The sequence below is a fragment of the Platichthys flesus genome, chromosome 19 (assembly GCF_949316205.1).
Source record: "Platichthys flesus chromosome 19, fPlaFle2.1, whole genome shotgun sequence".
NCBI classification, from domain to species: domain Eukaryota; kingdom Metazoa; phylum Chordata; class Actinopteri; order Pleuronectiformes; family Pleuronectidae; genus Platichthys; species Platichthys flesus.
The window spans coordinates 10,424,865-10,451,939 of record NC_084963.1 but is presented as its reverse complement, the minus strand read 5'-3'; the positions used below and the strand labels follow the sequence as shown (position 1 = coordinate 10,451,939).

General features: G+C 42.0%; 1 protein-coding gene across 1 annotated transcript in view; it reads left to right on the top strand.

The window, feature by feature from the left end:
* The window catches only part of LOC133974919 (astrotactin-2-like), a 249,798-nt gene that overhangs the window by 35,880 nt on the left and 186,843 nt on the right, over positions 1–27,075 (top strand). Inside the window, exon 2 of the mRNA XM_062412735.1 lies at positions 3,107–3,294. Coding sequence (XP_062268719.1) covers positions 3,107–3,294 — 188 coding nt within the window. The remainder of the gene's footprint in view (positions 1–3,106; positions 3,295–27,075) is intronic.

Genomic DNA, 27,075 nt, shown 5'->3' with positions numbered 1-27,075 from the left:
TTCACCGTCTCCCTTTGACAATCTCCCTGGGTCTATGGAATGTTCATTATGTCATTCCGATGGGTTGTCCTTGGACTCAGTTTGGGAGACAGTGTACTGCTGGCACCCTTGCTGGGAGCATTTTCGCTTCAGTCACATTCATGCAGTATACACATAGGCACGCAGTCATGTGCATATACACATTAATAATGTTCTTCCTAATGAATTACAAGCAGACCTTGAGGCCATGGACCTATATCCCACTGACGTCTGGCTGGCTGCCCAATGACAAGCCTCACAGCACAAAAGACAAGGACACTCACACAAACAATCCTTTTGTCTTTGCATAGCATGCTTACTGAGTATCCTCATCTACATAACAATAGTACAAAGGAAGGTAACAGCCCTAGAAACTCTATTAGTGTCCAATCCGTCCTTCATGTTGCTTCTATCACTGCAAGATTTTCTTTGTAGGAAAATAACTTTAAAATTAGTCCAAGCTGAGTATCAGTGTTGTGCATAGTCAGTTATTTAATGCCAGACTGTCCTCTGCAGCCGCATTTGTATTAACTCTGGTCCTTTGGCTTCCTCCCACAGTCCAAAATCATAGTCATTGGGGTTAGATTAATTTATTGGAGATGTGAATGGGAGCATAAACGCTTTTGTCTCTGTACGTTGACCCTGCGATTTGCCGCCGACCTGTCCATGGTCTACCCAGCCTCTCACCGCATTACGGCTGGGATTGGCACCAGCCCCCTCCACACTACCCTCAAAGGATGTGCAGTATAGATAATGGTTTGGTTGTGTTCGAGTTCCAGCAGTTGCGGTTTTCATGACCAGAAAACAGACACTTAGTGTCTTCACGTGAGCTCTGACTGTGCTGACCCATTAACTGATCCCTCTTGGAGTGTTGTGGCTGTCATGAAAATGGCAAATTCCGTGTGGAGTTCTAGATATTAACTTTCCGATTGACTATCAGAGATGAGCGCAGACTGACAAGGTCTTTCTTAGCTAATCTATTTTGGAATTACACTTGAATTTGCTGGGTCTTTTAGTGTGAGATGCTGACTATCATTTGGTCATCCACTGGGAGATCATACCCACTAACTTGGGTAGTGCAAAAAAAGGCATGCATGAGGAGTGGTAACAATAGAGGCACCGTTCTCCTCTATACAATTCAGTGTACCATTTTTTAAGTAAAACAGTTGCGTAATGTTTCTTTATACCTATCTGAAAGGCACATACAATAAAGCAAGTGAGATAAATTCCAGGGTAAATGTGACGGGAGCACGATAAGCTCTGTTTAAAAAGGTACCGGTTGGCAGGCGGCACCTCACTGTCCGCCCAGCAGACAAAGCTTTATCTTCTGTCAAGGTGAAAGTTCAAGCAGCGAGTTTTCAGCCACAGATTAAAAGTAAGGAGTTGAACAGCCAGCAGTTAAGGCGTTTAATAATTTCACACCCTACAAACTGTTGTCATAAGCTGTAGTCAGCAAAACTATGTAGAGCATTTCGCCGGCCAATTGCAATAGGGAGGATGTTTCAAGTGCACTTCCACAGTGCGCCAAAAAGATTGGAGATAATGTGTGAATGGATTTAGTGTTGAAATATTCGAGAGTCAGAAGATTATTTGACAATAGTTGTGATTGTTCATTACTGATTTACTAAATATCTATTTATTTATCGAGAAATATTTCCTGTTTTGTAAGCATTTATTTTAAGACCAAAATCAATATTTGGATTACAGTGCACTTTTCGTATTTATTTCAAATTTTTCGATATGTATTTCATAGTGAAATGATAAAAAGAACACCAATATCGATCAAGTAAAATATAAAGAAAATAATTTTTTAATCCAGCGCTCTTCCTTTACTGTATCAAATATTCTTACCCACAAGCTTGAGAGTTTAATTATATAAAGTATATATGTACCTTTATGTTATAGGTTCTGTCATTTTATGTGTGGGTGTCTGCTTTACATGCCCCCTCGCTGCACCCGAAGGCCCGTGGCACTATGGAGCTCGCACAATGCTCTCCCTGCCGTCCATGTCCCCTGACCTAGAGTCAGTGGGTTAATAACCAGCTGCAACGATAGCCATTTGTCATTTGCTACCTGGCACTGATAGGGGATGTCAGCAGATGTCTGTGCCCTTGTCACCCGGCCTCATGACAAATACTGTATCAGGCCACACAATCTCAGGCTCCCCGAGGCTTTTCAGCACTCCTCTCCTGAAAACCACTCCCACTTAACAGCACTCGATGCTTGTGCCACGATCCATATCGGGGTAAACTGGTGATCCCCCTCTTGGTCTTTTTCTTTTCTCTCATAACTTGCAATTGAGTGTTGTTTTGTTTATTTTGCACTCCCTTCCTTCGGATTTAAATGCTTTAAATGCTTCCAGTTTCCCTTTGATCTTAGATACTTAATGCCAGCACTGCCCTGGAGCTAATGGTTTCATGTTGTTGTAAAATTTTGAATGATTTATGCAGATGCAGAGAGGAAGGCATTTCCTGGGTTTAGCTTCGTATCCATTGTCACTTCATTGTCATCCTATTTGTATTTTGAGTTTTTTTTTGGTACCGTTGCCTTGCCAGACAAGAGAAATGCAAATAAATGGTCTTAGCAGGAATAAGCCTTTTTCCATCTGTTGCTCATTTCGGTGATAATTGGAGCGCTGTCTTTATTGGAAGGGCAGGACAAGATTGTGATGCTTGCGGTTGATTCATTTTGAATTTGGACTAATCCCTGACCAATTCCATGGGTGAAAAGGTTGTCGTCATAAATATTTCATCAAAGCAGTTATGCAGTGCAGCAGCTTGACGGTAAGTCTTACAGAGCCAACTTCACAGCAGCGCAAAATTATGACAGCTTAAGAGGTCCAGCTATTCTAGAGTTCAAGGTTTCTCGTTGCAGCGCGGTGGTGATGTGGGCCGAGAAAGAGTACCACACAAGAATCCTAATGCACCACAGTCACATTTGAACTGTGGTTTATTCTTGAGGCAACTTCTGTTGGCTTCTCTTTTTCAATGTTATGTGCTTCGGCAAACACAGTTTAAATGTTGGGTTCTGGTGGATTAAATGTCGACGCCACACACTGATACCCTCCCTCCCTCCTTCCCCTCTGCAGAGATGTCGGGCACGGTCGAGGACATTTCTCAGGTGCACTGGAAGCAGCAGTGGTTGGAGAATGGGACGCTGTACTTCCACGTCTCCGTGACCGAGTCCGAGCTCGTGGATCAGACGACGCACCCAACAGCCCAGGAGCCCGCCCACGTGCTCCATGAACATATGCACCTGCTCCACATCTCAGTGATGGTACGTTGCAAACGCTAATACTTAACAATTGTGGGTGTGCATACAAGTAGGTGTGTGAATAGATAAGTGGCATGGCAGCTGCATATATTTAAAGAAACACCTTGTCTGTTGGGCTGCTTTTGTTCTCACCTTCTTTCTGGAGTGTCACAACAACAATGTGTGTCAGTTGAAAGTGTCGTACAGTGTAATGAATAGAATGTGTGGGTATTTTTTTATCTGTACAAGGTGAGATCTTCCCAAGTGCTGATTGTCAGCCTTAAGGTCATAACAGAAAGTGTCACAACAATCCACCACCAAGCTTATTTTCTCGGAGAATACAGTCATGTTGTGCTTGTGACCTAATAATTCCCCCATCTTCTTAATCATTTACTTTAAAATGTGCCATTTAATCCCCCTGGCATCTTCTTCTTTGTATCATACATCACTGTGTCTGAAGAGTTATTGAAGAGGTAACATAGCTTGTTTGCTGAGTTGCTAATGAGACAATACGATTACACAATTTATACAAAAGACATATTACAATAAAATCCCATCCAAAACCTGTCTGCAAACCATTCCTCTCTTTTTGATTATACTTGAACAGAGGAAGTCGATTAATATTTGATGGTGCAACACGGGCGCGTCAGTGTTTCCCATTAATTACTTACACTGTGGCGCTCCACCATCGTCTAATTTGTCCCATAACAGCTTCATAATGATTCGAAAAGGTCAGCACTAGCAAGAACTGGCACTTTGCCCTTTGTCACTGGTGAAAAGTTGTGTCAAAGTTGAACTCGAAGTGAAAAAGAAAATTGGATTGTATAGATTAGCTTCACACTTCCCGAGTATCTGGTCTTATTGATTCTATTAAGATCAATTGACTTTGCCTTTGGAACTTCAGAATTTGTTAATATTGGTGTTACCAGGCTTTTACTGTGATGCTCAACGTTGTCTCCCAGCATCAGATATGTATATATATATATATATATATATATATATATATATATATATATAAAGGATCTATTTACTTCTCCCACTTAACTATTCATGCGGTCTGATAACCTGTCTTTCACAGTTCCTACGTGTCACTGCTCCCTGTTAATATTCCGATGTGCTGAGACACCTCAATGTGATCACGCGCTTTAGATAAGCAATGACTTATCTCCATGCTGCATAATGAGCGTGGTGTCAGTGTTTGTCCTCACAGCTGACTCTGAGGATTTCTCACCGGAAGCATTGGCGCCGGTGAAACTGATACACTGGCAGGAAATAATAATGACTTTCTAGACAAAAGTCTGGTGGGGACATGTATGCTAAGCTCTACAGCTTTATCTGTGATGCACTGGTCGGTGTATTACCCGTCAGTGGCGGTATGGGGGTTAGGGTTATGGAGGACCGTCTATATTTTGAAATATGCATGAACCTCCATTAGCAGGTGGAGCAGGAAGCTGGTTAGGCAATGCTCTGTGGAGGACCTGAGTTTTCTGTATCCAAACATAAGCCGGAAGCTGTATTCACGTATGTGTTTGATGAAAGCGTAAAAAGGATTTGCCATTGCATTAAATCATAGACATGTACACATGGCCCAATGCAGCTGTTTAGCACATATTCTGTTTTTGACTTCTCCTACCTAACTCACGTGTACAACCTACCACCTTCTCTATTTCTGTCAGTGTTCCCTCCTCCATACGCCGTCTCCTCACTCCATCCGTCTTCCCTCGAATCCTCTCACCTCGCTGCCTCTTCTTTCCTTTTCACCCTTGAAACACTTTTGGTGAGACTTCCAGTGAGGAGGTGTACACGAGGCTGGCAGAACTCTATGCAGTGAAACCTCGCACAAACAAGACACGTCATGATTGTGTGTGTGGTGCAGTTTAATTGTTGTGTGCAAGTGTCTCTTTCGGTGCCAAATTAAAAACCGCAGCTGGAGATTTGAACCATTGACACTGTGATTCTCACAATAATTAATGTCATTAATTGTTAGCTGCTTTTCCCATCACTGGGATGCCACCTGTTGGAATATACTGGCAGTAGGCCTACCTGGCCTTTGTGGTCATGGTTACTGTAATATTAGCTGTCTGGCTCACCCAGTTCTAGGTGTACTGGGTATGTTTATAACAGGAAGTGTAGTAAAGTTTGTGGAATGGTCACAACTTGTTTAGGGTTAGGTAAGGACTGTGGTTTGGGTTAACATGAGTCCTTCTTTAAGACTTTAGGGGCTTCACTATCATGGTCACAGTAATAAACACGAGCTAATGAAATGGTGTCGACCGATCCAACTGCCTTCATGAAAACTTTGTCACTGCCTCATTTGTTCCCGTGGTAATTAGCTCAGACACTGGAGGTTGACTCACAATAAAACCGAACTGTAGGTCATAATAAGCCGTTTGCACAGACGACTCATGGCTTCGCTTATTACAGACGGATGAGGCCAATTACAGTTTTGGCTTTTGTCCTTGAACAGTTCAACACTAAACAATGTTTGGACTCTGTACACAGTTGTTACGCTGTTACATAAAACTGTATTATTTACACTCTTATTAAAGCATTGACAGTTGAGTAACATTCGACCTCCAGATGATATAAATATCAAATTTTAAAGAAAAGGACTTTTGAGCAGCTTTAAGTTTGGATTGAAAGTCAGAAAACCAGTAGACAGTGAAAATTGTTGCATAACATTTTTCCTCTCTTATTCGGATCTTCTTATTATTACGGGAAAGTTTCCTGAAACAGAAACATGTCTGATATGTGCTTTGTTGGATAAGTGTAAAAAGTGGCATGAAGCCTGACACGGCTTATTTTGAAGAGCAATTCTTTACTGGTAATGTGATCGTGAAAGACACATTTTACGCAGCAGACATCTTGACATGACTGTTATGGCAGGAAAAGCACAGGTTTTCATAACATTTACTTTGGCTGTGTTCTATTCAAACGTCTTTGTAAGCAATGACAAAGTTAGTCCATCCATCCATATTTACGGTTTATTTTTTGTGACATGTCAAAACGATTTTAGTGGAAAAGGCTGGTAATTTCATCGCAGAGATTTATTCCTACACACTAAATAAATAAAAACCATTCCCACAAAATAACATTGATATTCAAATAGTTTGTACACATGTCTTTCAGATAATTACAAATGAAGGATTCAGAAACTTAAAATGTTGATTTGCGTCTGTTCATCCATTCTAAGAATAACTAAGTTCTCTGCACTCCTCTTCAGTATCAAGCCCAATGTGCAGCTGCAACATAAATGCATAAATGCAGTGCAATGGGTCTAAAGAATTTAATCAAATTAACTATGATTTTCATTTATCAATGGCAGCTCTTTGTTACGGCTGTTTTTAAATCTTCCATTAAAAGGCGTTTACTCCGCTGTGACCTCTTATATCATCCTGCCTGTACACACACAGAGGTTTATATGAAAGCAATGTGAATTTAATATCAGTGACTTTAGTAGATCGGCCTTGTGAAAGAAATACAGTCTCCATCCTCTATAATACACTATCTACACTCTAATGCTATCGATAGATTGCTAGTTGTAGGATAGTCGCAGTTGTTTTGCTCTAAGTTTCATTAACTATTTCAAGTAATATTCATCTGAATAACTAGAAATTGCTGAACTTACTTTCTTTGCAATGTTTTCTCTATCATCTGCAGCTCGTTATCCCATAGGACTCCAGTTTATTTGCTCTTTGAAATGTTGCTCTCCAGCACCGTATGTGGTCAAAAACGCCACACGTTGCCTTTAACAGCACCTCAAACGACCACATCAGCAGTTTAAAGTCTAACAATGGGAGGCTCAATGTATGGCCATCTGTGCAAAAAGCATCACATACGCAGCGCATGTGATGAAAAGCGCTTTTGTATCAGCATTTAGTTTGTGCAAGACAAAGAGCTTCTTAAGGTACTTCAGGTGTTAATGTTGATGTTTACATGCATTCGGGGTTTAGTACCAGTATCTCTATAAAAAGAGACATTATTGTACCCAACGCAAAGACGGAGGGAAAAGAGGACATAAAGTATATCGAGGGAGTCCGACCAGGACAGGACACTCGCTGGTTTGGCCTCAGGGCCCCGAGGTTTCTTGCGGCTCTTTGAGTGAACATCATTATGTCTGATGCTGTCAGTTTCGGGCCCAGACTGAAGTGTGAACACTCTATTCTTCTGGCATTGATCTGCCAGATTCTCACTCTCTCAAGCAGCCGTTTTCCCCCCAAGTCGTTCTGCTCTTCACTGTTCTCCCCCCTGCTCTGTCTCTCTGTCACCAGCAGCAGCAGACAGACGCTGGTACCAGCTGGAACGCAGGTGGAATTGACAATCGACTGTCACACAGATCAGAGACTCACTAATAGTACTTTTTAATGCAAGAATTTATTATTCATACAACTGACTACATTTTTGACATTTTAATAACAGTGTGCCGTTTGTTGACAGTGTCATCGGCTCTTCCTAGATTGATGTTTTTCTATCTTTGTTTCGTTCCGAATGAGTTGAATAAAAAAACTGTCATGGCTTGAATCAAGGGAGAGCAATTGAGGAAATGTTTTCTGTTGCATCCAAAAATAAATATCGGCACCACATTTTGATGCTCATAAAGACGTGTTTACCATCCAAAGGGTAGCATTTTATTCACTCAAACAGCCATGGGCACTTTACCGTGCTTGCAGTTATGATATGATATGACGGGCTTAAAGCAGTTTCACTTTTTTGTGTTTTTTTTGCCAGATGTTAATTCCTAATATACAACAGCTTGTGTACAAAATGTGTCAACAGTTTCACAGTAATCCAGAACATCACAGGGGAAAGCGCTGAGCGCTGAGCACCTGCTGAGAGATGGTGCAGAGGATTTTTTAAATGCCTACGCTCGGTTTGGAATGCCTCAGGAAAACATTGTTCCTAAGTGTCCCTAAAACTTCATCTGAAAACCTTTAAAATCTGTATCACAAAACCTTTTATATCCTTGTTTCACGATTATTTCACTTACAACTCCCTTTATACCAGGCGCCGGGCAATATGACCCAAACTTTAATTAAGCATAGGTCTATTTTAATAAATATCACTTTACTATGACTATTACTATTTGTTATTTCGTATATTTAAAGCCTGAGCCTTTTGCTCCTGAGTGGAAGTTGTGGTTTTAAACTCCTCTTTATGAGCCATTTACAAAGATATCAATATCTTTAAAATTCATGTGCTTGTACAATGCATAAGCATAATATCAGTGTATACTTTTTGGTATTGCTGATATTTGTGTTGCGATAAAAATGTATGACGATCCACTGTTTAACATCCCTAATATATAGTGCTATCTTCACCTCCTCCTTGCTTTGCTTTCAATAGAAAGATTAGAAGTGACGGATAATTGGGTTTTTAATCGGGAATTGTTTGAAAGAAACCCATGACACCTCGATGCTAAACATATGTTATTCTAAACTCAATTTTTTTAATTATTGAGTTTTAAAGTTATTTCATTTCAAAACTAATTTCAGTACACTGATACATTTAGTATGTCACAATGAAGTTATACTAATGAACATGTTTGAAATCGCGTCAAAAACATATTTAAAGGTTCGACAATATACTGAACAACTTTTCCTTTTTTTCAGCCTGATGGTCGCCTGTAAGGGAATAACTTTGAAATAACCTAAATGTCATCAGGAAAAAAAAACATGAGCTCTCTCTCCCCCCCTCGAGGAAATCATTAACGGAATGAAACGAGAATCTTGTCTTGGCCGGCGAAGTCGTGTTTTTCAAGTCAAAGCAGCGAGTCCTGTTGTCAAGAGCTGAAGCCACTCGCTTCCTCAGATCACATTACTGTTTAATACTGTAGTCTGTCTTGGAGTCCTGCCTCCTATGTGATCTAATATAAAGCACCCGGGTATACCGTATTAACTTTTTGCTCCATTTCGGAATTACAACCTTCACTGCTCCCTGGCCGAGCCCACAGGCCTTCATCTTAAAAACCCTTTTGATTTGCATTGTGTCATCAAAGCACTTCAGCAAACTATTGCGAGGGTTTCATTTGTAGCCGTTAGCTTTTCTTGTCGAACCGCTTCTAGTCTTTGCTCGGCTCCTGTTTTTGATTTGTACCTTTTTTTGAGGGATGTTCTCGCAGCGGCCAAACTTTGGCTGTAAATCATTGAAGGCGTAGTATTCTGTGTATCAGCTTCAAGTAAGTAATTTATTGGCGCTCCCTGCTGTTTGTCACTGTCCTACTGCGGTCTCAGCGGCTGTGATGAGAAGTGGGATCTAGTAGGTGTCCCACATCATGCATCTGCAAAACAACAGAAAGAGTGTTAAATCTGTTATTGGAGCCAAAAGACGATTTGAAAGAATTCAAACCATTTCGGAAAGAACTTTCCCGGCCGTGTTAGAGAGAAAGGGGAGAAAGAAGATAATGTGATTCATGGAATTATTAACGTATAACACCACACAGTTTGCCTCCAGGAAGAAGTCATACCAGTGGTTTGATCAGGTTCTGAGATGTACCGGAGCAGCCTCTAAACAAAGCCCCACAGGTCCAGCAGATCACAGAGGAAAAAGCAATTTTCTCTTCTCGTGGCAGAAACCAGAGAACTTCCGCAAAGCACACTGCACGATGCAATGTAGAGCGGGATTTTGGTCCCAAATAAAAGAGAAGGAATCATAGGTGAAATATAATTGCATTTCTTTGTCATCGTTACTGTGGGTGAATTGTGGCGGGGCTTTAAATATGAAGTTCCGAGGAAACAGCGATCACTTATATTTCTCGTGGCGCTGTTGAGGATTTTTCAAAGAAATTGGCATGTTTGAGTTCACTGGGAGGACAGGTAGTATTTTACCAAAATGAGATGCAGTAGAGGCTTGGCAGTTCGGAGCCCTTCATGTGCCACGTTACAGGACATAATCATCCATTCCGCGAGATCACGGGCATCCACGGCGCCGTGCAAAATGGAAATTAGACCCGTTTCATTAACTATCCGGACATAATGTTAACTGCAGCGGTTAGACGACCACCAAAAACAAAATGAAAGACTCAAAAAACCTGCAATGAACGGAAAACATTTCATCTGTAAACTCAGCCCGGCTCATTTCGTATAATGGAGCATACCGAGCGAGGCCATTTAATATTCCGGGGCTCACACTATGGGAAGGGCGGGCTACTATTCTTATCTCCGTCCTGATAGATATGCATGAAGATATAGTGCACCCTACACGGTTGAAATGGCTCCCTTTTATAATTAAGCAGTCACCGGTGATATATGACCATCAGTGTGGCGGGTCATCGAGGGAGTTGTGGCCCGTGTGGAATGGGCGGGGGCTACAGAAATTATTTTTCACCATGCCGCAGCGGGTGATGACGCCCTCAATTATTTCATTCAAGTCGGAGCGAGTTACATTTTACAGCTCATTGCCAGGAGCTTTAATTATTTTCGTCACCTTTTTGGTTTCAGCAATTTTACACACACGTGTTACTGAATAACACCATCATGGGCTAATTATAATTACTGTTGGCTAGCAGCTTAAGAGACAGACTGACATGAAGCTTCCAGACTGGAAAGAAATAATGAAAAGGTGATTTGCTGAAGGAGCTCATTATTCCTCTGTGCAGTTAATAAAGCTCTTTTACATCAGCTCAGTTTGCATCACTTAAATGTCTCAAGCATCACATGGAAAGGTTTAAGTGGTATATCATGTCTTAGGCTCAGTGTGCTCAGTTTCTCATTTTCAACATGTACGCCTGCGAAGAAAACACTTAGTAATAACTCAATTTGGATTTTGAGAATACTTTTGACGCAATTTATTCCAGGGTTACTGATCAATGCTTTATTGCTCGTATCAGATCCACTAGAATTCAACATTATTCCCACAGTATGTAAACATTGTTTTTGATCATAGTAGGTTTTTCACTTTTATGACTTAATGTACTGTATGTACAATCAAACATGTTCTCTAATTATAAAGTATTACTTGAATATAGTCTTGAATATGTTTCCTTCTCGACACGACCTCCATCTCAGCCCCAATCCGACTCAACCTCACACACCACTGTGTCTTGATACCAGACTTTGATTTTTACATTTTGTATAATTACTTGTTTATTGGATCTAACTGTTCATTGTTACCTGTATCTAAAAAAATGGACGACATGACCTTGCACTTAAAGTGAAGCCAGAGTGTTTGGATCGCCCCCTGGTGGCTGACTGAGTATAGGTCATAAACCCTGCCTGGTCCATGTTAGTGAATAGGACAAAGACCAAATACAACCACCTGTATTGGGGATCTTTTAGCTTAATTTCTGTACAATGAGAGGTAGAGGAGAAGGGTCGTCCATCTATATGTCAAGTCTACATTGTTCCTTTGCAAAATAAAAGCTGCAGGTATAACCTGAAATATTGTGGCAACCAAGGCAGTATAACCATACACCTCTGGTTTAGGTGTATGTTTGTTTGTTTGTTTGTTGGTCTGGTTGTGTAGTGATAATAGCAACTGTAACGCAGGGGTTTAGTCAACATGTTCTACATTCATGCACATGGTACTTTTGGCCACTCCACTTCTATAATTGTCTCCCTCTAATTAGGATCAGCTCCACAACCTGTAAGCAGTGTGTCTCCTGGAAATTGCCTTCACAACTGAACTGAGCTTTCCTAGTTACATTGTTGTGGCAGCACACTCAGTGCCTGTTTTTTTTTTTTTTTTTTTATTGATTAAAACCTTGCAGTTTGGGGTTATGTTAAGACAACAAAGACATTTTGATAGTTCGAATTTGTTTTAAAATTATGGTTACATTTCTTGATTTATGAATTTAGTATTAAACAGATTATTACCGAACCTTCTGAAAGTACTTTGTTTGGGTCATGAGAAACACAAACTCATTCCACTGTTTGTTTAACAGAAACGGCTGAAACGACTTAAAAAATCTGAAAGTTGAAAATAAATTGTTGATTAAATGTGTTTTATTTATGGTATCAACCCTTCGGGGACTTGCTTAATCCATCAGTCAACAATTTAGCCTCATAATGTAATAAAAAACTCTCTGTTCCTGCTCACCTTCATAATGGATTAGCCGTCCCTTATTGTGTGCCTTTTCAATTTAGCTGTACTATGGCTGAGCAGTGGAACCAAAACAATGAAAGTGCAGAATCAGATGATAATTCTCTGTGGGTTCAAGTGACTCATTGATCGTGGACATCGGGAGGGAAAAGCATCAGTAACACTTAAGTGGGCATTCTGGCCTCCGAGAAAAGACCATATTATCTGAAAGCAAATGTCAGTGATCCGATTGTGTATATCTGGATTGCATTCTAAAAGATTAATGTGGTTTGTTTGAGTAATACAGAGTGGAAAGTTTTCCATGAAGTTATTTGTCCAGTCAACCTTGAAATTATAATAAGCCCTGGCAAGTGTAAGAGCACAACACACTGTTAACTTTAGTTTTGATTTAATTTAGACATATTCTATGTTAAAATATAACTAACATAGTAGTCTCTAAATCAGACATATTGTTTTTTTTTACCAGTAATCACTTTATCATTATATCTTATATCTTACAATATAATAACTTTTCAATCCAGTTGCTCCTGCTTCACTTTGCAGCAGTAACATCAATAATATTATGATCTAAAAATAGTTGTGCTTCACCGGGGTAACTCTTTGACTCCCCAGTAAGCATGACATCGAGCTTTCTGCTCTCATCCGCTCCAGCCAAACATTAAATGTCACCTCAAAGGAGATTTATTCATTGGACTGTGCAGGACTGCACCTCCTTAGATTCATAGACCTGATCTCCCTTTACTTTCAATGAAGAAAACAAATCAAGGGACAACATTTTTTGTTGTGAATGTTTTTAGCAATTACTGCAGAAAGAAGAAATTGTGTATCAACTTCATTTGTTTAATTTTATCATGTATGAAAAACTTATTAAGCCATTTTAGTGCTTTATATTTACATTTGTTAGATGCAAAATAAAAGATTGATATTTAGTTAAATTAGACATAATCATTGAATTTTAGTGTCAACTAGCCCAGATTGCATTTATTATTTTGTTGTATTTGTCACAGAATATTTAAGATGTTAGTTATGTGTAAGAAGTAAAGTAAAATTCATTGAGAAAATTAAATTAAATTCAAAGTTAAATTAGATGATTTTTTCTTGGGAGCATATAGAGACTGTTTGTCAACTGCAAATCGATTTTTACATTCAGGTTTATGTTGATGAGTTGCATTAAATACACTCAGTACAACATATGATTTGTGCCGATGAGACATTTTACTGCCGAACTGATTGTTGCCGGATCTGAACTCTTGATCCCCGGCGAAAGAAACCTGTGATTTACGAGCTGACCCAGACTTGAAGTGATGATGTGTCTCAAGTCTAAAACACTTATGACACTTTTCATTTGACGCCCCCCCCCCCCCCCCCCACACCCAGCACACAGCAGTCACTCTGTGTCAAGTGATAAAAACGTATTTCTGCTCCTGAATTCAGGTGTTATTTCACTTTATTCTTCACCTGAAGAGAACATTTGCTGCTGGAGAAATATCATCTATAGAATCTGGAGTGTAGGTCGTAAAAGCCCGGATCCCACAGCTTACCATGTCGCACCTTGTCCACTGTGGCTGCTCCAACCCTATAGAGATAGACATGCCTTTATCTGACAAGATGTCAAGTCGCTGTATTTCGGTTGTGCCAAATCTAGAGAGAATGCCCGGGGATAAAATTGCTGTTATGCTGTGACATTGACAGCGTTGGCACATGAAAAGGAAGAGACTTCTGTTTCAGACCCTGACACATGTATCCCCATCAGTAAAATAACAACAACCCAGGGCCGTCTGCTCCCTCATATTTCATAAGAATTCAAAAGTTAATTTGCAAAAACCCTTTTGAATTAGATGCAACGGCCTGAAAACGGTGATTCGATTCAATACGTCTCTGTTCAGATAGACTTTTCTTAACTCAAATTCAATTCCCTTCATAATCTTCTTCCTTCACGAGCACAAGAGACGTCTTTTTTTCCCCTTTGGAACCGTGACTGAGCGAGTCACCTCCTTCACGGCTGCCAACACTAGACTCTAGCACCTCCCTGAGCTAACGTCGAGCCCTGGGGCACTCGGCCTTGCTCATCACGTCAGACGATGACCCGGCATTACCTCTCTCCCCCCCCCCCCCCCCCCCCCCCCCCGGTTCGCTGACAGACTTTGCAAATAATGTACGAGTTGCAAGTATTCGGCTGGGCAGGCAGATCCGACGTATTGGCATTTAACCAATATGGCGTCGTGGCCTGGCAGACATGTAGCTGTCAGAATCATCTCCGTCTACTCTGCAGCTGAGGTCTGCCAAGACACTTTTGCAGAGCCGTTCTCGAGTTCACGCTGCACTGAGGAGATGTTTTAATCGCAGGCAATCTCACAGTATTCACAGTCTCCACTGCCCTGGTGAAAGTCGCCCCGGGCAGCGGCCCTGAGCTCCTTCCTCTGATGATCATCTCGCCTTCTGTCCACAGGGCTTATTTGTTATTTTTAGAAGTCCTCTGCACCCTCTCTGACATTTGAGGTCTGCTGAAAGTCGCCGTCCTCCGTAATCTCTTATAAACTCATTCCAGCGGCTTCTGCAGCTTGAATCTTTGTTCCTGCCGAAATGTTTTTCCGCCCGGTTCCGAGTTGGTTGCACGAGGAACAAATCTTCAAGCTCCAATGAAATCATTTTTTTAAAAGATGGCAAAATTAAACTGATAATTTGTTCATTGAATGCTGATGCTGATTGTCACATAACCAATTTTCCCCAGCCCCCCTGGAGACCGTCTGGAGCTTCTCAGGAGGTCTGTGCCTGTCTGAAAGCGGCTTACGTCTCGGTGACCACCACTCGTCTGAACAACTTGAATTTATTGTCACTCTCGCATGAACTGTCCACTGCTCTCGGTTTTTAATAAAGGCCTTATCTCCATATTCACTTCGAGCCATGCTGGTGGCGTTATATCACGATGCAGAGAATTGAGCATTACACTAACAATCCGCGGTTAATGACATACAAAACTTGGTAGTCACAAAGCGATATGCCACCGCTCTCACCCCCACGGTCGTCATTATCAGCGATTCTCGACAGGCACAAATGTCCTCTCTCAGTGCAGCACATCTCTGCCCAACAGAGGATGTTCCTCCCATTAACACCTCTTCAGGCATCAGGGTCTTTAATTTCTCCATTTATATTTTCAATTATCTACTATATTGATTCGTAAGAGGGAACCTTTTACCTTTTCCAACCTCCAGGAAAAGCGTATTACTTCAACCTGCAATTTTGTGCTCACGTACAGACGGCAGTAAGTGTTCTCCTTGTTGTTCAGAACGGGGTCACATTGGGGTGACCCTCCTCATCCACTGGGACATTCTAAATGTGCCTAGTTTCAAGAGCGGGCCTCGGTGTCCCTATATGTCCTCTTACCTGCAACTGTTTTACCTTAAGTGTCCTTGTACCTGCTAACACTGGGGTAATATAAAAACTTAAACCTTTGAGCTAAAACAAAGAGAACACAGATTTTGGATTTGTATGAGTACCAATTCACATGTGGTTTTTACTCGTAAGGCTCTTTTGAAAATGTCCCCTATATTAATCTTAGTCATTTGCAGAAGTTAAACACTTCAAGGGTCAGTTTTTAAAATGTAACTCCACAATCTTTCTCCTGCAGGAATGTGAACATTTACTTTTTTGCATTTATATTTTTTGTGTAGTAAAAAATCTCCTCCCCAAAACAGCTATAAAACGATATACACATATATATCCGTAGACATTAGATTTATTTTAGAGCGTTAACACAAACTGGGGTACTTCACTGAGCACAAACATAGACTTCTTTGTGTTGTAGAATCACATTTAAACTATGTTAATATCTATATACAGTGGTTCTGTGTTGGCAGATTGACAAGCAGCCTAATGTAACTCCTGCCTGACAGGTGAAAACATGCTGACCGCTTTCCTACGGTCAAGATGCTCCATCTCATCAATTACACTCTCCCCATTTGTCCATCTCATCAACGACCTGCCTACTTGAACTCTCTTATCGTTCTCAAGCAGAGCCGCTATAGTGCCGTCACATACTGAGGATTCATCCTATAGATAACAAACGAGCAGCACGTCATTTTCCAACGTTCGGTCATGATTGAATGATCTGCGTTCATTTTTCAGATTCATCATTTTACAGGAGATCTCCTGGGAATTTCAAAAAAAATGTGTCAGAAATAAATGATGATTCCTTGAGAAATACTTTATAATAAGGCCTGTTGTGAATAATTCAAATTATTGTTTTAAATAACAAGGAAGATAAATGAAGTGTTGTCATTTGCCATGGTAAATGTCTGTGATCTCCCCATCTCAAGCGGGAATGTTACACTGAGTAGAGTGAACAGGCACATTTGTAAACATCCTCGTTTGATATATATATATAACTAGGACACTCAGTGGAGCGTATACCTCTGCCAAGAGCCCCTCTCACAATGTAAAGACATTTCTTAGATCCACTTCTTTGTCCTGATCCGCGCCAATGTTTGTTACCGTATAGCATTGGAAAAAATCCTACCCCCCAAATGACATCACATTTAAATCCGCTATAGCCTGATTTTATTTGGATTTACACCAAATTGCACGACATCAGAGATATCATTCCACAAACTAAAAAGATTCATCCAGATCCATGCAAATTCTCTTGGAAATCGGTAAGAATGTCAAAAACACCCCCACCACACAACATTAAACCTCTGTTCGGATCTTGCACCAATTTTATCGGTTGTTTCTTGAACCATTTCCCATGCTTCCCCCCCGAGTTTCATGGAAATCAGTTTGGTATTTTCAGTGTAATTTTGATGAAAATGGCAGAGGTTATGACCCTTATTTGTAGCATTCATCATACGTGAACCAATTTCTTAAGCACCTTTTACTTTCAACGTGGTGTGTGCAGGTATTTCCCCCATCACTGCGAGCGAGGACATGAGGCCAGTGGTACACTTTGGGCAAATGAGAAAAAAAAATCGAATTTCCTCTAATTAGTCCTGAATGAGGACAGGAACCTCCTTGCAGACCACTATTCACTGTTCTCCTCTGCATGGAGTGACACCATATGTGTATAGGTCAAGGTGTTCTTCACATGCTCTGCTTGGCCCCGGTTCTGTCGCTTACCTGCGTCCACAGTGGAGGGAGCGGAACAAGCGGCTCTTTCTTTCTTTTTTTTCCTGAAGCTTCCTGGCACAGTTCCGACATGTTCTCATTCATCCTTGCTGTTCTACCATATTTTAGCTGGACACTAAACTCATGGTCAGGTGCTCTGGTGCTGGTTCAAGGACTGGGCTGCTGTCACCAAGGCTCACGTCCAGGCTTTGGTTCTGACACCAGAGTAGCAAAGAGAGCGGAATGAATTTCTGAATCTGAATCCAATGCATAGTGTGTCTCTTTTCAAGACCTTCTGTGCATCATGTTAAGCTTTTCACACATGTTCTAAAGCCATGTCGGTCAGGGTTAGGATGAGGCGTCAGTAGAGAAACAGTGTGTTATTCATGCATACAAACATATGTTCTGTCAGATCACGCGGAATTCTGACACTCTACAAAATACAAACCCATACAGCGAATATGTTCCAGTTCTTTGTCCAAATGTCAGTGGGAGTTCACATTCCTTCGGCTGTTCGCATGTCATTTGGCGATAACCCAGCGGCCGTTGATTTACAGCCATCTGCATTTTAGATGCGCGGTATGTCACGGAACGGGTTCGTTACCCGGAATGCACAAATACATTCATTTACATTTTAGCAGGACACTTATTCGTCTCCCGGGGAGGGGGGGGCGGAATGCTCAGACATTGTCAGACTAGTCGTCAACCACTCTCCACTTTAATAGAGGACTATAAAAGGTAAGGCAGCTGCTGTAATCTTCAATACTTCGACCACCTGCATGGTTGTTACAGCCGACGTTTCCTTTTTTTCTGCAGTCTTCTTTATAACACTGAGTGTGTTTGAGGTTTTGCATGTAACACTTGCACCACCTGTAGTTGCGAGTTCCCCTGAATGTTACTTTAACATGGACCAAGTGATTGTTCTGGATGGGTTCCTCTGTGCAGTCTGTTTTTTTTTATAACCCTAACATACTACATACTATACTCTACTACCGATCAGCCTGGGATAGGGCCAGCCTTAGAAGTCTCTTTTGATTTAAAAGGCCGAGACACCCTATAACACTTAAATGGATAGTTCACCCAGAAAAGAAACTTCACTCGTTATCTACACCCCTGTGCCGATGGAGGGATGGGTAAGGTGTTCGAGTTCACAGACCACTTTTGGAGTTTCAGGGGTAAACACTGTTGCAGCCAAATCCAATACAATTGAAGAAAGTAGTGGACTATCTTCAGATGTCAAAAAGTAAACAAGATACCTCCATACTGCTTGTGTGGTGACAAACGAGGGTCCGGAAGTTTGAAGCCTAAATGTCCGCTGATATCTTCCGGCGTGCTTCAAACACGTTTTTGTGGCATAGGGGTGAATTTTTCATTTCTGGGTGAGATCTCGCCTGCTGGTGGTTAGCAACTGAACATTAAGGTTACGCAAAGGAACTTCAAACATTCTAGGGTAATTCACCATCTAGTCCTGCGTTCTGAGAAAGAAACATTGGACTCTGTGTGCAGACATACGGATATGCACAACCTCCACAGTCCAGCTGACCCTCTTACACACACACACTCACACACACACACACACACACACACACACACACACACACGTGGACAACACAAGCCATTTTAACAGACCACTTGTTTGTCCGGCCGAGTGTCTTAACCGAACCAAATTAGTTCTCTTCAGACTTCCGGTTGAGGTACAAGCGAAAGAGGGCTGATGTTATTTAAAGTTTACCTTTGGAGAGACAAAACTCGGGTATGAGTGGCTTGCATCCTTCCTTCTTTATTCCCCCCCCCCCCCTTCTGCCCATTCGCTCGCCTCCTCTCTGTCTCTTCCGTTGCCTGGGTAACTGTTACCGATGGAGACCAGGAGTTCGGGGAACAAAAGAACAGTCTGGTGCTCGAATAACATGGCGTGCATGCGCTCGTGACTGATTGTGTGTGTGCACGCGTGTGCATGCTTGAGTGATATGACTGCGTAATGTCATCGCAAAGAGCCAAAGTGCATAATTGGCTCTGTGGAGAGGGCACACAGACTGCTTCCACAAACAGTTCAGCTGCAGTTCCTCTCTTTCTGTCTCCCTTTTTTATATCCTCAACAGATTGTGTGAGTGTGTGTGTTTGTCTGTGTGATTTCCATCGAAACGCAATTAATCAATATAGTCCATAGGGAACATTGAAACTAAGAAACAATAAGTAAGACTGTTGATTTGAGCACCATTCAACAGTCATATAATATGTTTTGAAATAAGTGATTGTGATTAGCAAATACAATGTCATTATTAAACACACACAGACACAATGAGTGTGATATTAACATTAAATGCGGACTGTTTACATGATGATTATTAGTTTCCCTGGCAATTTTTTTAATTTGTTTGTTTGTTAGCAGGATTACCAAAAAACTTTTGATTGCAATTAAAGCTTGTGGAGGGGTGGGGCATTATTACACTCTTTTTAACATTGAGTTCTCAGAATCATTCATGGAACTTGATGAAAAATAAAACCAGGTATTTCTAGGGGTATGTTATTTGGTGCAAATACAAAATGGACATAGTGGAATGTTGGTCCTTGGTGCTGGTATGAACTTTGAGTGATGTTCTGATTCATTATAATTTGTCATACCCTCCCCATTGCCACCAGTGTGGATTGTAACGTGAACCGTGATTACATATCCCTCCTGGTCACCGTAGTCACGATCAGTATTTATCAATTCAATCAATTGTTTTTATTTAATTAACTGTTTCTATGGATTGTTCTTCCCGAGTCGGGACTTGTCGTTATCGACTTGAGCAAATCTTCAATTGAGCCGTTTCCCATGTTGTTGCATCACCTCAGAGATATTCACTGTTTGGAATTAGACCGTCCTCGCTGCATATCACAGTAACCTCTGTGAACTCTGAAGATAACGCCACCTAGCTCGGCCAAACTAACTACCCCGAGCCGGCAGATAAGCGTTTGAGTTTTTCTTCTTCTTCTCCACATCTCCTCATCTGCTTATGTATCTCACTATTGATTCATCCCAGTTCTCCCCGCTCTTTTAATGGCCCTCTTGAAGCACAGTGATTAAAGTCTTGGGGAAATGTCCCCATTAATGTATATTTGAGCGGCTTGTTTTTCCCCTCCTCTAAGTGCTAATGACAGCAGATGTGTTTTGCTAGCAGCCATTAATGACTCAAGCACCAATTGGGAACATCTGTGCTTTTTGAATTTGGGCTTGGTAGTGTTATTCTGATCTGTGGCATCTATTAGCATTTACAAAGCACATATTTTGGATTTTTTTTCACTGGAGATATCTCTTATTCTTTTCCACTGATTGAAAAAGGTGAGGACACATTCCTGTGATATGGGGAGACCAGGGGGGAGACCAGGGGGGAGAACAGGAGGGCTACCAGGAGGGCTACCAGGAGGGCGACCAGGAGGGCGACCAGGAGGGGACATGTGGAAAGGGGGAGTCTGAAGGTTATGTTTTGATTGCATCCGGCACAAATGGACAAAGTCTACCTTCCCTTTCAGCTGCTGGTGCTCGCTGACAAGTCCACTCTCGAACACCGTTGTGGTAACACTCGGCCGACAGCTGCAGATAGAAATAAAGGCCTCTCTTCAAGATAAACGACAGGGAATATAACAAGGGCTGAGGCCCCAGCTGCCTCTGGTTGAAGGAACGCAGGCGCCAGTGCACGCCAACACATAAAAACACGTCTAATCGCAGATAGCTACGTTGCATCCGCCCGCTCTCAAGGCGAGGATATCTCTATATCCTCGAGTGGTGAGCAAAGTTATTCCTTTCACACTTTAAGTCATGTTTATTCTATATGTTGTTAAATACTCCAGTATCGCCTGCGACGGCGCAGCAAAAAGAAAAATCCTTGTAAGCCCTGAAAAGCATTATTTCTTTTTGAGCCTTGCCCTTCAAGCAAAATGGGAAAAACAAAATGACTGTGTCCAGTGTTATTTTTCCCACATGCTGCTCTTTACAGGAATGCGCAATTGTCTGCACTTTGACGCCCGTAGCTTTACAAAAGCAAAAAAAAAAAAAAAAATCCATTCCCTGCTCCTATTCTCTCCTCAGCCCTTTCACCCCCCTAATCAAAGTCACCCCAAGGGCCTCATTGTGCGGGCCCTAGTATTGCCTTGTTATCAACAGCTGTAGCGAGCCCTTATGACACGACTGCAAATATTGGCCTTACCTTTCTAATCGCAGTTCTTCCTCTGAAATGTCACAGACGAGGCCGTGTGTGCTGCGGTTGGCTTCCGCTGCCTCGGCGCGGAGATATAATTTATCTCATATGAAGAGCAAATGAAAGAGCCATAATGTAGTTGGGGCGGGTGGGGGGGCGGTGCGAAGAAGAGGGGGGGCATCGCAGCCTCTTCTTCTCCAGCAGCACTAATTTGCCACAGTAATGAGCAAGCGGTGGTGAATGAGCGGTGGCAATTATATTCGGTTACCATGCAAACAGTGAGCGTCATGGGATGTCATTAAACAGAGAAATATATCCAGGCTCTATTACATTAGAAGGGGGGGGGGGGGGGGAATGGTAGCTATTATCTGAACGCAGAACCATTCCTTTTTACTAGCATGTGTATGATTTTGAAACGCTAGAGTGATTGTCCTTGAGGAATCACCTCATGGGTGCATCTTCTCATCTTTTTTGATTTCCCTAATTCCCTAATTTTTTTCTACCGTTCATGAGGTAATTACGTCAAATGAAACTAACAGTGGGATTATCTATGGTCTGCGCTCTAATTGTTTTGTTTGTGAGGTGCAAAAAAAAAGGCCTTTATTCATGACATAAAAAAAAGTCAGATAGCCTAATTTACCTTGAACCTTATGCATTTGGAAAACAAACAGACGAGTGTGGACTGAAAACAGAGATAACGCTTTTCACTCACAGTGTCAGGCCAAAACCAATTTATCCATGACAATACTTTGAAATGCCCGTTGGGCGGTATAATGAGAAATGTTTAGCTGAATTACCCTGTTGATTTCAGTAAATACTGGTGTTCACCCTCGGCCAAGCCGAATGAGATGTAAAGCAGGGGTCTCCCGTTTCCTCTGCTATCCAACAGAATCAAGTTAATTGCTGTAATTTTCCCAGAGCTCGGTGTGACTGTGATTTTACCGAGTTTGGTAACGTGTCGCTATAATCTGAACGCCGGAGGGGATGATTCATGGGGAGACCATTTTCTAGATAAGCTGTTGGAATTATTTTCACTTTCCTGGCTACGAGATGAGAAACAAGCAAATAGATAATAATTAGGTTTGATAATAAACTTTTGTTAAAATAAATGGTGGTGCAACTATGCCTTCATGGAAACCCGTTTTCAAATTTTAGACCTAATTATTTTAGTATAGCCATTATAAAATATTCCATTCAAATTCCCATTCACGTGTTTGAGATTATAGTTTGGTTGTGACTGACATCAACATTACATTCACTATGCCATCCATTTGAAATAGTCAACAGGGAATGTGTCATTAAGCATTTGGGAAATCGCTGCCTGTCGATGTGGCAGAATTCTGTTAAAACCCCAATTGAGCGTTTCAAAGTGATTTTAAGATGTGAATACTTGTCTTCATAGTCCAACTAAGATCGGGAAACTCCGCATGTCTTTTTTTGAGTGTTGCTTATTCAGAATATGATTATTAATCATGTTAAGGTAATCAAAAATGGCTGTTTACATGGCATGGTCCTATATTGTAATATCAGTTGATGTATAAGTGGAGATTCGCCCATACCACAGTGACTATACGACAGCATATTTCATTATTTACAATCAGTCATAGAATTTATAGTGTTTCTTTGTGTGGCGATAATAAATGTGGAAAATAATGGATTTTCTCTAAACACAAACTTTTTAAACATAAAAAAAAGAGTTTGCCCCGCAGGTGCTGTATACGTATAAAGGAGTCTCCCTTGCAGAAGTGAGGTGTCATTTATCTTTGTAATATATGGTACCGAGGCAGACCTCATCCCTCAGAATGGGCCCCGAGCCTAGAAATCCTGAAACAGACTTATTGTTATGCTGGCAGAGAGAGGAGAGGAGAGTAGTTGGAGTGGGGTGGCACAAGGCTGAGGCTAGGAAAAAAAGCTTGGAAGAGAGGAATTGGGGGGGGGGGATGGAAGGACCCCACTACCGAGTCAGCCCTAATTTTCTGTCATGAATCAGCATCATGGCATGTAGAAAAGGGGGAGGGCGGAGGGGCGGAGTAATGAGGGGATAGGACTCAAAGTGATGGGGACGGGGTTGGGAAGACGATGAAGGAAATGTGTATTAGTTCCCACGACGAGAGGGACCAAATGGAAAGGTCGACCCGGCGGTTTCCACTTAAGCTGTGGGAGATTTTCATTCAGTTTTCAATCACAGTATAATCAGATTTTATGATTAGGTACGGGCTTTTGGTCAGCGTAATTTCTCTGGCGATTTGCATAGGCTTTGCCGCGGAGGCTTTAAATGATTCTCGGTTACTTCCGAATAGATTATTTCCCCCATCATGAAACTTTACCTTTCCAATTGAGATGTAACACATATTTATCCAAATGTCCCCTGACAACATGTCCAATTTTATATTAAATGTTTCAACATGAACACTGGGGGCGACGCATGACCCTGGTGTCGCTTTTTGGAAGGAAAATAAAAAGTTGGACTCTGGCTCGCCTGTGTCCGTATCACACTGGCTCGCCTGTGTCCGAGACCCGACTTGTAGCACAGCTCCTCCAGGTGAACGTGCAGGTAACGGACAGGCGCGGCCTCACCAAGGTCAATCAGCGAGAGTGGGAAACATTAGCCAGAGAGCCAAGTCTTGTCATTCATGCTGCGACTTCTGGTTGGACAGAGGGGAACGGAGAGCAGATGCTCGGGCACATGCCACTTTAACGTCCTGCTGGGAGGAGGACGAGGGGAGAGACACGCAGAAGGGAGGGGAAAGGTAAGAGTGAGTGGGAGGTTGACAAATAAAAGATGGTGACAGAAAAAAGACGCGGAGGGAGAGAGAGAGAGAGAGAGGGGTTGGTGAGAGTCTTTCCGCCTTGAAGGTCTTTGCCTTGCACACAATTGGATGAGCACAAAAACATGCACTTAGAAGTGTGTCTGTATACATTTTGTATTTGAAGGCAACGCCACGAATGCTTCTCCTTTTTTTTTTTTTTTTTGCACATCACTCCTGCTCGTCCTTTCTGCGCTCCCCTGCTCAAAAGCGACATTTGCCTCAAACAACCCACCGAGGATCAGGTCTTGTATCAACAGGATGGTGACCGGTGCTCCTTGTGCCGCCGGTGCCGCTGTGCACAGATGGTGGCTAAACCACAGATGCATGTGTTGGATCTGTTGGCGCCGAGTCGTGTTGCTCCCCCACCGAAGAAGATCATAAGGGTGTCCGATTTTCTTTTTTTTTTCTCCCCTCCACATCTGAAGAGTCTTACAGGAGCAACAGGGTGAAGAGCGGATCGATTCGATTGATCCTCAAACCTCCCACCTGTCGAGGAGCCTGTTGCCGTGTGAGGGTTTTGATTGAGGAGCGCTTTCATCAATAAAGTGCTTGCAGTTTGTGTTCCCTTCTGAATTAGCAGCTTGCAAGAAAGAACATGTTTACTGAAACCTCAAACGGGAAAGAAGAAGAAGAAAATACTCAGTAGAGTTGGGATTTTTTAATACTGTGATCAACAATATAAACACAGTTTCTTTACACAATTTAAATTGTGAGTTGATTTGAAGTGAAATAGACAAATTACTGTTTGTGTCACGCCTTAAAAATACCCCGTTGTTCCTTATTAACCAGGAAATTGCCTGAATACACTCCAGATGCAAGAATTACAATAGAGAATGATGATATGATGATGTTATTTACAACTAAAGTTGCTTGTATGGACTTCATGCTGCTTCACATTTGATACCTCCACCAAGGACGTTATGTTATCATCCGTTTGATTGTTTGTGGGCAAGATACGCAAAAGCTGCTGGACTAACAACATCGAAACTTATACAAATGTTAGCATGAGGGTTTAGCAGATCGAGGACACCTACACAAACACAGTCAAGATTTCGCTACATGAATTAAATGTCGACCGTATATCTTTCAAGACAAACCTGAAGGCCAACATTTTACGTGACTTAAAGAGGACATACAGTATACAAGCTAAGGTCACGTTATCTTCTGTATCCTATGTAAGTGTGTTAAGAAGAACAAGCTTCGAAAGGAAGACTGAGACATTTTTTCTTTTGTCTGCTATAGCCACACTGCCACAATCAGAATGTACACACCTCTGGTATTTTGAATATGATTACTGAATTAGTTGTCTTGAAAAAAAACAACAACTCAGTAATTGGTACTTTCTTCAACTTATAAAGAAAGGGCTAATAGGTTCTTAAAAAGGGGATACAATGGTACAAGCGAGCCTTGAAAAGGAAAATGAAAAGAAAGGGGCAGCTTGAGCATGAGCAGAGACGGGGGAAAGAAATAATACGAGGGTAGGAAATAAAAGGAAAAACAGCAGGGACAATATGGTGAATGTACAGGAGAGAGCTAATAGGAGAAGAGTATAGAGGTAGAAAAGTAAAAGCACCATGGAAGGTGGTTCAGGAGGGAAATGGGAGCATTATTGGGTGGAAAACCGGGAACGCAAAGTACAGAAAATTATCCCAGAGTGAAGTACACCCGTACGACAGAGAAGAGAGGAATTATGGGGGATTCCAGCCACTTTCCTCCCCGCGAAGTCACTTAGGACTAAAGCAGCAGGGATTTGTTGGGTCTGAAGATGAACTGAAAAACCCATTTTCCCTCACGGCTACATCTGCCACTGTGAATTTATACGGCTGTTGTAGTGAAGAGTGCAAGAAAGATGTGATCAAACACGAAGGGGGGGAGCGGAGACGGAGGGACGCACTGTAATGGAGAGGGAGAGAGAGGCAGAGGGAACAAAGAGCGAGAAGAGCGGTGAAGAGAGCGGAGGAAAAACACTGCGAGACGACGCGGGAGGGGACGTTCCAGAGAAAATGACTTAGGAGGAGGAAATGCAGATGAAAGATAAACTCTTAGGGCCACTGATGTGGCAGAGACGGAGCTTAATTAACAGAGAATTGAAAAGACAAGAGCTGACGTGTGGGGGCCTCTTAGCGGGAGTGATTGCACTTTGCAAAGTCCTGCGACGACTGTAATTGTACTGGCGAGTGTGCGGCGTTTAAATTTAAATGTAAGGAGGGCAAGCATCAAATATAGCTGGAGAGAACAAGGTGTATTGCTGCAAATATCAAGGACGCGGGGAACAATGTCTTCTCTCATTTCCTGTCACAATTAACCGATGAGGTGAAAAAGACGTCCTCTGAGTTTCCCCCCTTCCCAGTTTTTTCAGGGGCTCTGCAGATCCGTGCCACGTCACTCCGCCGACCCAAATGAAAGACAAGCCTCGGTGTGTGTGTGTGTGCGGTTCTTCAGGGGGAATTCATGTGGAAGTGCGGGGCTGAGGGGAGTTTTCTGTGGGACTGCATTTCTGCAAAGCTGCCATCCCACTGGAGATTAATGAACAAGTTGGTCCGCGGCACTACTCCTCTCCGTGCCGCCTCTCCCCTCAGCAGTGTGTGATTTATGGACACCCGGCAGTGCATGAGTTATAATTTGAAGGGGGTTTGTTTTTCCTCATGAAGATGGAATTTTAAATGCTGTGATGAATGACC